We start from the raw sequence: 12,537 nt of genomic DNA on the forward strand, positions 1-12,537 counted from the left end.
CTTTTGAATTTTGATGACAAAAATGTTGAATAAATAATGAAATGCAATTCTATTTTGCTGTTATTTTTAGCTGACCTCTCACAGTCAAAGGAGCACTGCACTCATCAGAACCAGCCACATTAGTAGCTATACATGTGTAGTCACCAGCGTCCGATTCTTCCAGCATGTTCACAGTTAAGGCACAAGTGTTATCCGTCAGGGTGGTCTGGTACTTCCTTCCACTGCTGATCTGGTTTCCTTCATGGAACCAGGAGACGGAGATTGGAGGGGATCCATAGACTTTACACTCCATTACCACTGAGGAACCAGACAGACCATTTGTCTCTTGCAATTTTCTTGTGAACGAAGGAGGAAGCGTTCGGTCTGAATGTGATAAAAATCAAACAAACGAGGACATCAGTTATAAAATGATTTGAAGAGAGAATTATTGTCTTTTTGATGGAATATGCCTAGATCCATTTGGCTCTTCTGTGAGGATATCACAGAGTTCCCAGGGGGGTCACACTGTGGAAAGCCTTGAGAATCAGTGGACAAGATGCGCTAGTTGACTTATTAGGAATTTTGGTCTCTCTTTGCTGTGAATCATTATGTGAAGAATTACTCCAGCATAAGTGACAGTAGAAGACCACATACCCTTATTCCTTATCCAGGGATTAAGTGTTACTCCTTCCACCCTGAATTGTGGAAATTCCTCCAAAAGAAAGGGATAGAATTTTTGGTCTTTGTTTTCTTCTAACTCTATAGGTCTACTACCTCTGATTTTGCTGATTCAGAGGATGTCAGACTCATGTCACGCAGTAGAATGTGGAGTTTCTCATACACACATATGTAAAGCAGGAACCATACTATAATAACATTGAAACAAAAGCCCAACCAACCAACCTGAAACATGAACTGAGGCTGTGCAGCTGTCTTTGCCCACAGAGTTTTGCACCTCAAAACTGTACACCCCACTGTCACTGGGGGCCACGTTAATAATCTTAAGGCCAGAGAGTTTGTTGAAGAAGCTTATTTTGTATTTGCTATCACTTGTCAGCTCTTTTGCATCCTTAAACCACTTAGTAGTGAGTTCGGGTGTGCCAGTGACCATGCACTCCAAGGTACAGGTGTCTCCTGTGGTCACTTTTATGGATTCTGGCTTTTCCACAATTGCTGCAGGCTCTGGAACGAGATGTAAATTGTGTTCAAATGTTAAAATCACATTGAAAAACTAAAGACCCAAGTACTGGTAAGTGCGTGTCTTCTATTCATGATGACATTCTATCTGTACTAACCGAGGATGGATACTGTGGCGAAACACTCTTGCATTCCGGCATCGTTTTTGATCTGACAGGTGTATTTCCCGGCATTGGCTGTTTCCGCTCTTGAAAACCGTAGGGTTGCAATGTTTTCTGAATAAGAGATCCATATGTTGTCACTTTCTCTGACCATCTCCCCCTTGTCTTTGAACCACACCACGGAAATGGGCTCAGTGCCTTCAATAGCAGCCTGAAGCTGAACTTCTTCACCAACGATGGTAGAAATGTCACTGGGCTTCTTCACAAATCGTGGTGGTGCTGATGAAAAAGAGGCAAAGTCAGGGATTTAAAATGTGTGGGGCTATGAGTATTTCCCTCACAGCTATGAATGCTAGGAATCAAACTGGTGACCATGTATTGTTTCTATTTCTTAAAGAAGAGGCAGTTTTGGTGAATGGGAGCAGAGATGCATTAGAGTTTGTACGAAGTAGAAAGAGTCGAACACCTTGGCCTCTCTGGCTTTCTAAATCCAATCAAAACCTACTGGGAAAATTATCCAAAAGGGTAATTAGTAGGATTTAGAGATGGGATGTGCACTAAATATAAAAGGAATTAGAAAGGAGAGGGGGGAAAAGTACAAGACAGCTAGCGGTAAAGGTTGGGGTAAGAGCTGCGGGGCCAACAGGGTATTAAAGTTAGAAGGAAAACTAAGCAGAAAAGGATGGAGTCGTTCTAACCTTTCAGAGTGATGGGAGCAACACAGGTGTCACCCCCCACGTCGTTCGTGGCTTTACACTGATACTCCCCAACGTCTGCAGCACTGACGCTCAGGATGTGAATACTCGTCAGGAAGTTCTCAGACATTATCTTGTACTTCTTGCCACTCCTAAGTTCTCTCTTGTCTTTATGCCAAGAAACTTGAAACGGGGGGGTGCCCTGAAGCTCACATTCAAGGTGAACATCAGCTCCTTCCAGCGTCTCAACGGGATGAGGCTTTTTGCGGAAAACGGGTGGTTCTAAAATTAGGAAAAAAGGAAAATTAGGATGTGTTCTGTAACTATGTAGTTACAAGTAAGAATCAGTTTTCCATTCCACCATAGAGAGATAACATCACACTCGATTTTCTATTGTGTCCTTTAACATTTTTAGAACCTCGACGGACAGTCAAACAGGGAATTGAGAGGACAACTAGGAGGAAGCCAACGTGAAAAATATGAAAGGAGGGTAGGAGCTGACCTTTAACTTTTAAGGAGGTGCTGCTGCTTGCCCTGCCTGCTGCATTGCGGGCCTCGCACGTGTAGTCTCCGCTGTCTTCCACACTGAGAGAGTGTATTTCCAATACCACCACGGAGTCAAGGAATGACATTCTGAATTTACTGCTCTCTTGAATTTCAGTCTCGTCCTTATACCATAAAACTTTGATTTCTGGAGACCCTCCTACTTTACATTCATATCTTGTAGATTCACCTTGTTTCATGATTCTTGAAGGTTCTAGCTTCTTAATGAACCTGGGGGGTTCTATGGAAGCAAGACAGAAAACACAAGGGAAGAGATGGGAAAGACACATATAATTCAGGATGAAGTGAAAAATCAAACAGAGAGGTCTTTAGCTCTGGAAAACAAACTTATTTGCTGCAGTTCAAGGAAGAGTAGTTAGGTAAAACGTAACTAGAAAATTCCTATAAAATATATATATTTTTGCAAGCACCCACATCAAATATTATTGCAAAAGGAAAGAGGAAGAGACATTAACACTTTTGTGCAATCCTCCTACCAGCAAAAGAATCACTTTGTGTGAGATCACAGTCAGAGTGTGTATCTGTTGGTGAAATCACACTACGTTTTACAGGGATTGAAACTAGTGAACTAGTTTGTATGTGAACTAGTGCAGGATGGTCTATTTCCTATGGCTGCGAAGATATCAGTTATGTACCATGAAGAGCCAGAGTAGCCAGAGTAGCTATTTTAATATTTTAAAGTGCTATTTTCTCTTATAGGCCTTAAATAGATATTTCTTCAACCTTCATAATATTCCTTTGAAGTGGGGAGAGCAACCGCTTTCTTCATTAACTGAATAAAAAAATTCAAGTTCAGGGAGATAAAAATAATTAGCAATATATCACAGAGCACATGGGCTGCTAAATCTAACTCTGTTTTAATTTGAAGCTATTTATAAACTGTCACCAGAAAAACCCTTAAAAATGCTCTCATGGGTTAGACCAGCAGCTCATTGAGTTAAATGTTTGATTTCTGACCACAGCAGCCTTGAACATGCTACAGAGAGACATGGTTGCCTTCCACGATGTCAGATATTGATGTACTCTCCAGTCCCCTGGCTTCCACTGTTATTTAAGTGGGGCTAGTAGAGGAAAAGAAGTTGACACAATCTGACTCTTCTTGAAGGGCTTGATAGTTTGCGGTTCTACTAGCCCCTCGAGGAACAAAATCCATTAATTTATAAACTAATGTGGAAAGTAAGTCATTTGAAACAACTTCCTTTTATTGTCCGAAGATAATATCTTTCAAACTTGAGTTTTCTTGCAATTCCATGAAAAGTTTTTGTTCACTCTCCCTCTAGTCTCTATTTTCAGCCTTTGAAAATGGACCTTTAGTCCATGCTTGACCAGTTTTATATTTTTTTAAATAAACATTATAAAAAACTTGCTCCCACTTAGAAGACTCTGGATCTATTCAATCACTTCCAATTCCTAGACCATAGTCCTAAACGTTATCTTTCAAGCACACGCTTTCTCCTATATTTTCAGACATTGAAATGAGACCTTACTACTTCACTTGAACAAGTACCTTGTACACCCAGATGAGCAGAGCAAGAGTCTTTTCCAGCGACGTTGCTTGCATAGCAGGTGTATTGCCCAGCATCGCCTTTGCCTACTTTGAGAACCGTCAGAGTGGCAGTATTTTCAACCAAAGTCATCTTGTAGTTGCCTCCAGGGCGAATCTCTCGGTTATCTTTGGCCCAAGTGATCTTGATTGGTGCAGTTCCAGTTATGTGACATTTAAAAGAACCACTTTCTCCAAGAGCAAGATCTACTGACACAGGCTTTAGATCAAAGAAAGGAGGTATTTCATGATCTGAAAAGAATGAAGACCAACATGGTGACTTCAGTTTTCATGCTCCCAGATGTGGAGCAGAAACTAAGTGGCACCAGACCTTTGGTGGCCCGGAGCAGTGAAACTGCTTTATGATGAAGAGGGTAATGTGATGAGCTACTCACCTAAGAGGATTAGCTTCGCACTGGATGAAGCTGTCCCAAGAGGATTAGAAGCCGAGCAATTGTACTGACCAACATGGCTCTGGTCAGTTTGCAAAATCTGAAGAGTTGCTACATTATGAACAAAAGATGTTTGCAAATTAGCATCGTCTTTCAAAAGTACCCCATCTTTGTACCAAGACACTTGAAGAGGTTCTGAGCCATTGATGCGACATTCAAATGCAACTGGGAAGCCAAGGGTCTCCTGAACATCCTTCAGTTTTCTTGCAAAGGAAGGTGGAAGTTTGCGCTCTGGAAGGGAGTCACAGACAATCCTTATTTACAAGAGAGAAAACACCCGCAGCATACTTCAACCCATTAACATTGTGACGTTTTTAAGAAAGTGGATCTGTCAACACACAGCAAGACTTGTTAAGAGAACCATCATCACCTTTGATAACGAGCACAGCTGAGGAAGCCACTGCCCCCACACTGTTTTCGGCCTTGCACGTGTATTCTCCCACGTCACTGGGATCCACTTTGTTGATTACTAAGGAGGCAACATTATTTCTGAATTGCATTTTATATGCAGGAGCTGATCGTAGCTTTGTGTGTTCTTTATACCAAGAAATTCTAATTTCTGGGGTTCCATCCACTTTACACTGTAAAGTTACAGGTTCTCCGACGGCCACTTCCATGTGTTCCAGAGGCTCAATAAAATAAGGTGGTTCTGAGGTAGAAAGGATGGTAATCAATCAATCATACTAGCTAAAAGAGGATGTTTTAAAAGAAAGAAAAGAGAGCAATAAGAAGAGGTAACTGTCAACACACCTAAGACAGATACCAGCGCTTCACAAATATCTTGACCGGCCTCATTTTCTATGAGGCAACTGTACTGTGCATAATCCTCTATTGTGCTATCAAGAATTTCCAGGATCGTAGATTTTTCCGTCATGGTAATGCTGCAATTCCGAGATTGTGTAAGGGGGGACTCATTCTTCATCCAGCTCACCGAGATGGGAGGTGTGCCGGTAAACGTGGCCTCGAGAACGATGGGGTTTCCTGTCTCGACGCTGAAGTCAGCCAATCTTTTCACAAAGGTGGCTGGTTCTATAAGGAGAAAACAGCAGGGCAGAAGTGGCATCTTCAAACAAAGAATCAGAAAAGAGTGCTAAAGATACACGTTTTGGAGAAAAGAGCAAACCTTTCACAAAAAGATGCATGGTACAGGAAGCACTGCCAGCGTCGTTAGCCACGAGGCAAGAATAGTCCCCGCTTTGCAATGGCTCCACCTCAAACAATTCCAGTTCTGTGACAAAATCTTCCAAAGAGATGCTGCATGACTCCCCTGACACCAGTTCCCTGCTGCCTTTAAACCATTTGACCTTGAAAGGCGGGGTGCCTCTAATGACACTGGTGAATGTGAGGCTCATTCCAGGGAGAACTTCCAAAGAATCAGGGGTTTGTTCAAAAGATGGTGGTTCTAGATACCCCAGGAGTGGGGGAGATCAAGAGAAAAAAGAAATCCAATTGAGCAGTGCTTTTGCTCCTTGAAGAAAAGGGAATTAAGACTACACACGAAGACAAAATAAAGAAATCCCCTGTGAGGCAGGCACTAAGTCACGCAGCAGCCTGGCCCCTGCGCACTGACCTTGGACAGTCAGGACGGCCGAGCATTCGTCTGACCCAGCCACGTTGGCGGCCACGCATGTGTATGTGCCTGTGTCGGAGGGCTCCAACAAGCTCAGATTCAAAGTACAGACGTTTTCCGAAAAGCTGGACTGGCATTTAGGCCCACTAACGATCTCATTTCCATCCTGAAACCAGCCCACGGAGATGGGCGTGGAGCCAGAGACTCTGCACTCCAAAACCGCCGAGGCCCCCAGGACGGCGTTGGTGTCCTTCAACTTGCGGATGAAGGAAGGAGGCACAACTCGATCTACATGGAGAAGGGTAGTTTTCCGTTGAAAGAGAAGTCTTATTTTCTACCCCAGGAAAAACGGTATATTCACAAAAACCTCATACTACTCACCCGAAACGTGGACAGACACAGTGCAGTTACTTTTACCAACACTGTTTTTCACCTCAAAGCTATATAACCCCTTGTCACTCATTTCTGCACAAGGGATTTTAAGTGAAGCCACTTTGTTGATGAACGTGATGTGATGTTTGCTGTCTGCAGATAATTCTCTCCCATCTTTGAACCACTTGGCTGAAAGTTCTGGTGTCCCAGCCACTGCACACTCTAATGCAAAAGGATTTCCAGTAGTGACAGTCATGGGTTCTGGTTTCTCTATGATTCTGGCTGGTTCTGGAAGAAGTAGTATATTGCATTGAACACAAAGTCTTCTTTCAAACTAAGAGTATAATCAGTATATTATTGGCTAAGAATAATACGTGCAGGCACTGATCATGGGTCAATCAACCTGATTTTTTTCTCAGGCTGTACTTTGTTACTAACCTAGGACAGTCAAGACTGCTGAACACTCTCTCATTCCGGCATCGTTTCTGATCTGGCACACATATTTTCCAGAGTTAGATGCTTCTGGGCTCCCAAGTTGGAGTGTTGCAACGTTATCAATGAATGAAATCCTAGTGTTTTCACTCTCTCTGATGATGTCACCTTTATCTTTCAGCCAGACGACAGCAATGGGCTGGAAGCCTTCCACTATGGCCCGTAACTCAACGGCATCCCCAGTGAGGGTTGAGGTGTCACTTAGCTTCTTCACAAACCGTGGGGGTTCTAATGAAAGAAATTTGTGGTTAGAGAAAAAAGATGAGAATCACAGCCACATACATTATTGGTCAAGCAAGAAAAGATGAAAGCAAGAGATAAATAATTTTGTGCCCATGGATACAAACCTTTGAACTTGACAGTGCAAACACATGTGTCACTTCCCACCTCATTAGCAGCTTTGCAGTGATATTCTCCTACATCGGCGGCTTCCAGATTAAGGATGTGGAGACTTGTATCAAAATTTTTCGAAGTGATTTTAAATTTCTTGCTGCTCCGAACTTGCTTTCGATCTTTAACCCACACCACTTCAAATGGGGGGGTTCCCGAAATCTCACATTGGAAGATAACATCAGAACCTTTAAGGGCTCCTACTGGAGAAGGCTTCTGGGTGAAAACAGGAGGTGCTACCAGAAGAAAAGAAGATAAGTGATGAGAGCATTTGCCTAATGAAAAGGAAAAAAATATTTTAGAGTCTAAACCGTTGAGTGCCTGGTGTGACCATAGGACAGTATACTAACATAATAAATGACTAGTCATAAAAACTAGGTTAAGAATTGCAAGCAAATCCCCTTAACTAGCCTTTTTATTTTGGAGTTCAGAACATTGCTGAGAAAGAATCCAGATCAGAGGAGAAGGAAGAAAGAAAGCAACTTAGCATGTTTAACCTTTAATCGTCAGGGCTGTGCTGCAGCTGGCATCTCCGACACCGTTATGGGCTTCACAGATATAGTCCCCACTATCCTCTGTGCTGGCTTCATTGATGGTGAGCGATGCCACAGAATCCACGAATGACATGTTGTATTTCCAACTTTCATGAAGTTCACCGTCATTTCGGAACCACAAAACTTTGATTTCCGGGGAACCGCTTATTTTACATTCCAGTTTGATGGATTCTCCCTGCTTTGCAACTTTTGAAGCTTCTAATTTCTTAACAAACTTTGGAGGTTCTAGTAAGTCAAAGGAAAAAAACAGCTTACGTTTGTAGCTGAAGAGTCCATAAATACATTTTTAATTTGGTTTATTAGTAAGAATATATGTACTTTCTAAGAATTTTGTGCTAAAATATATTATCTTTTCTATTAAATAAACTTTTAATATTTTTAATAGAGAGTTTAATTGGCAAGTTAATCTTTGTAGTTTGGATACGGAAACTAAAACATGTAAGTTAATGTATTATAGAGGTATTTGATCAAAATGGTAAGTCAGAATGCCATATAATAGGAAAGAGCGAAAAAAGAGAGAGTTGAAACAACATTTAACAAATTTCAATTAAACAACCCTCTGATAAGACTACTCTTAGAGATACACTAACTTAAAGAACAAAATAAAGAGAAAACAGAACTTTGATGAATGTTGCCTCCACCACTAACATACAAATTCCAACATGATCCAGTTATTTATCTCGAACATTTAAAAACTAAAGAAACTTTTCAAAGAAAATTACACAACATGGGAAAGAACAATATTGGTAAACGCCATGTGAAGATACCTTTTACACTGAGTTGAGCTGAGCACATGTCTTTGCCAACATCGTTGGTTGCTTGGCAAGTATATTGACCAGAGTCTCCTTTGCCTACTTTAAGAATTCTCAAATGGGGAGTGTTTCCCACACATGTAATTGTGTAGTTTCCTCCAGGACGGATTTCCTTGTTATCTTTTGACCAAGTAATTCGCATTGGTTGAGCACCAGTAACATGACACTCAAAGTCAGCACTTTCCCCAGCAATAACATCTATAGATACAGGCTTGATGTCAAAGAAGGGAGATTTCTTAGGTTCTGAAAGATGGGAAGAAAAGGCAACATGGGTTTTTTTTTTTCTCTTTTTTTATTGGCCATTTCTACTTTGACAATGAATAAGAAATCATGGTTTGCAAAGAGAGAGAGTAACATGGGAACAAACCTCTTGCTGTCAGTCTAGCACTGGAAGACGCTGTTCCAAGTGAATTAGAAGCTGAGCAGGAGTATTGGCCAGAGTGACTCAAGTCTGTTTGCAAAATTTTTAAAGTTGCCACATTATCTACAAATGATGTCTGTAGATTTTCATCATCTCGTAAAAGTACCCCATCTCTATACCAGCACACTTGGATGGGTGCGGAGCCATTCAGTCGACAAGTGAGGGTAACTGGTAACCCAACAGTTTGCTCGATATCCTTTAACTGCCTTGCAAAGGAAGGTGGGAGCTGGCGCTCTGTCGGAAGACAAGTAATACTTTAGGCGTTAGTAGATGAAATAAAAATTTCCCCATAAAGAGTGAAGACAAGGAAAAAAGAAACTTCTTAATTTCTAAAATAATATAATCACCTTGAATTCTGAAGACAGTCTTAGAAGAAGCAGTCCCTATACTGTTTTCTGCTTTACATGTGTACTCTCCACTGTCATTGATGTTCACTTTATTAAAAACAAGTGTGGCCACATTGTTTGTAAAATAGGTCCTGTATTCAGGAGTTGATCGTAACTTGGTATCGCCTTTGTACCAAGACACTGTAACTTCTGGTGTCCCAGCAACTTGGCATTGTAAAGAAACCGAATCTCCAACTGATGCCTCCAGAGGCTTCAGTTCCGTAACAAAATAAGGTGGTTCTAAAGAGGAAAGATTCACAGTCAGCAACTGGAATTAAAGAAAAGCACACAAACCATGCCTCATGTTAGACAAATGCCAATCGTTTGAGAATAAGAAACACACCTAATGTAGATACCAGAGCTTCACAAACATCCCTTCCTGCCTCGTTTTCAATCTCGCAAGAATACTGTCCTGCATCTCCTTTTGTGCTATTCAGAATTTCCAGGATGCAGGTCTTCTCTGTTGTGACTATGTTGCATTTTTCAGATGGTGTAATGTTCACACCAGCCTTTTTCCAGGTAACTGAAATGGGGAGTGTGCCAGTGTAGGTGCTCTCCAGAATGATGGACTTCCCTGGTTCTACAGAGTGACCACTTAGTTTCTTCACAAATACAGCTGGTTCTGGGGAGTGACAAAGCACAGCAGTTAAACACAGTGAAAACACAAAGATGTCCCTTAAAAAGTAGGAAGCACAAATGCACTGGAGCAAACCTTTTACAAAGAGACGGGTAGTGCAGGATGTTTGGCCAGCATTGTTAGAAACCACACAGGTATATTCCCCACTCTGAGATATGTCGACATTAAATAATTCCAGTTCTGCCACGGTGTCTTCAAAATAGATGTTACATCTGTCTCCTTTCACCAGTTCTCTGGCACCTCTGAACCAGCCAACCTTGAATGGAGGTGTTCCTCTAATGACACTTGTGAAGGTGATGTTTTTGCCTGGTAGTACTTCCAAAGGTTCAGGTTCCTTCACAAAAGAGGGTGGTTCTACATAGACAAGGAGGACAATGATAAGATCCTGTAAGCATCGAATTTAGTTGCAATTTTGAATCAAAAAGAAGAGCACTTTTGAATGTGTGTCAACCTGGATATGAACCCAAAGAGGAACTCATAAGAAAGGGTATGAGCATCTAACACTGACCTTGTACAGACAACACAGCACGGCATTCATCAGACCCAGCGACATTAGCAGCCACGCATGTGTAATTGCCCATGTCCGATGAGTCCAGAGAATTCAGCTGCAACGCACAGACATTATCTGAAAACGTAGTTTGGTACTTTGCTCCACTGACAATCTTGGTTTTCTCATGAAACCAGGCAACAGAGATAGGCGATGATCCAGCTACTTTGCACTCCAAGATGCAAGATGTACCCAGCACCCCAACTGTATCTTTCAGTCTTCGTGTGAAAGAGGGAGGAACCATTCGGTCTGCATGAGGAGAGGCAAGAGACTCGTGGTTTGAAAGAATAGAAGACACTTGAGAGAAGAAAGCGTGTGAAAGGAATTTGCTTAAGTGATGGGAAGAACATATCCGAACTAACCTGAAACATCAAGCACAGCTGTGCAGCTGCTTTTTCCAACATTATTTTGAACCTGGAAAGTGTATGTGCCTGCATCTTGCTTTTCAACGGAGAGAATCTTTAAGGAAGAGATTTTGTTGTAGAAGCTAAATTTGTGTTTTTGGCTGCTGGTCAACAGCTTTCCATCCTTGTACCATTCGACAGAGAGTTCAGGAGTGCCAGCCACCTTACACTCCAGAGTGCATGTTTCTCCTGCAGTCACTGTCATCGAACCTGCCTTCTCGACAATGACCGCAGGCTCTGAAATAAAATGTGATAGCCATCTGTCAAAGCCTGTTACCTTTACCTTGTTTCTACTATCAAATTCATTAACACTGTTTCTTCCAATGATATGGATATCTTAGGGCTCTCTCTCTCTCTCTCTCTCTCTCTCTCTCTCTCTTTCTCTAGACCTTAAAATGTGATTCCATAATTACCTGTCATGAAATTATATGAGTTATTATTAAGAAATATGTTGGTGCATTAGTTGACTTCCAAAACAATTCAATGTACAAATCAATGTCGATATATGTTGATTTGCACTTGACCCTCTCTAGAACAAAGCCTACACGTTGTTATGAATTACTCAGTATTTCTGTTCTACTTTAAGGTGCTAAAGACATTTTTTTGAAAGTTGTTATCCAAACAATGGCAAAATTGAAAATGAATATGCCCAAAGATGGAAGTGCAAGTCGTTCCTATCAAACTTTGATCTTCGGAGTTCTTGTCAGCTTTAACAACTATTACTTTGGGAAAAAATTTCCTTGTAGCATATGCTGGGCTCCCAATTTTTTCATGCTTCAACAAAAGGTAGTCATGATTACATCTCCTAACCCACCAAGAAAATAATAAAAGAGACGGCTCAGTTTTGTTAGGCTCACAGACACAGAAAAGAGTGTTTGAAAGGGCCTTTCCCCTAAACCTTTGAAATGGGTGACGATTGATATAGTTCTAGAAATTCAAAACAGGAGATTCTACCAGTATCTCTTAATAAGTCATCTCAGTGTTTGGCACCTCCTTGTATCAAGGAACTATTGCACCATATTGTACCAACCTAAAACAGTCAACGTGGCCATGTTCTCCCTCATTCCACCATCATTCTTGATTTGGCAGATATACTTCCCAGCATTAGCTGGTTCTGCTTTTGCAAACTGCAGAGTTGCAACATTTTCCACAAATGTAATTCTGATGTTTTCACTTTCTCTAATCACTTCTTCCTTTTCTTTAAGCCATTGGACAGATATAGGCTGGGTGCCTTCTATGGATGCCTGTAACTCAGCGGGCTCACCAGCTACAACCGTGAGGCTGTTCAGTTTGGAGACAAATCTTGGTGGTTCTGAAGAGGGAAAGATGGATGGAGATAGTTGGAAAGATTGTCGAGATAATGGAAGAGAGAAAACAAATAAGCATTCTGCACCTTCCTGCCATTTCTGCCATGAGCAGGA

The 12,537-nt window shown here is 41.5% G+C and overlaps 1 protein-coding gene across 1 annotated transcript in view; it reads right to left on the reverse strand.

Annotated features, from left to right (window-relative positions):
* TTN (titin) overlaps window positions 1-12,537 on the reverse strand; it is a 283,596-nt gene that overhangs the window by 183,920 nt on the left and 87,139 nt on the right. The window contains exons 69-91 of the mRNA XM_067026386.1: window positions 12,147-12,428; window positions 11,075-11,353; window positions 10,674-10,961; window positions 10,241-10,519; window positions 9,872-10,150; window positions 9,490-9,768; window positions 9,089-9,376; window positions 8,677-8,964; window positions 7,853-8,134; window positions 7,313-7,591; window positions 6,912-7,193; window positions 6,483-6,761; window positions 6,102-6,389; window positions 5,655-5,933; window positions 5,282-5,560; window positions 4,902-5,180; window positions 4,475-4,762; window positions 4,044-4,331; window positions 2,475-2,756; window positions 1,976-2,254; window positions 1,275-1,556; window positions 883-1,161; window positions 76-363 (exon numbers count right to left, since the gene is read on the reverse strand). Of these exons, the coding sequence (XP_066882487.1) occupies window positions 76-363; window positions 883-1,161; window positions 1,275-1,556; window positions 1,976-2,254; window positions 2,475-2,756; window positions 4,044-4,331; window positions 4,475-4,762; window positions 4,902-5,180; window positions 5,282-5,560; window positions 5,655-5,933; window positions 6,102-6,389; window positions 6,483-6,761; window positions 6,912-7,193; window positions 7,313-7,591; window positions 7,853-8,134; window positions 8,677-8,964; window positions 9,089-9,376; window positions 9,490-9,768; window positions 9,872-10,150; window positions 10,241-10,519; window positions 10,674-10,961; window positions 11,075-11,353; window positions 12,147-12,428 (6,495 nt within the window). The remainder of the gene's footprint in view (window positions 1-75; window positions 364-882; window positions 1,162-1,274; window positions 1,557-1,975; window positions 2,255-2,474; window positions 2,757-4,043; window positions 4,332-4,474; window positions 4,763-4,901; window positions 5,181-5,281; window positions 5,561-5,654; window positions 5,934-6,101; window positions 6,390-6,482; window positions 6,762-6,911; window positions 7,194-7,312; window positions 7,592-7,852; window positions 8,135-8,676; window positions 8,965-9,088; window positions 9,377-9,489; window positions 9,769-9,871; window positions 10,151-10,240; window positions 10,520-10,673; window positions 10,962-11,074; window positions 11,354-12,146; window positions 12,429-12,537) is intronic.

Source organism: Kogia breviceps, chromosome 2, assembly GCF_026419965.1.
Source record: "Kogia breviceps isolate mKogBre1 chromosome 2, mKogBre1 haplotype 1, whole genome shotgun sequence".
Classification (NCBI taxonomy): Eukaryota; Metazoa; Chordata; class Mammalia; order Artiodactyla; family Physeteridae; genus Kogia; species Kogia breviceps.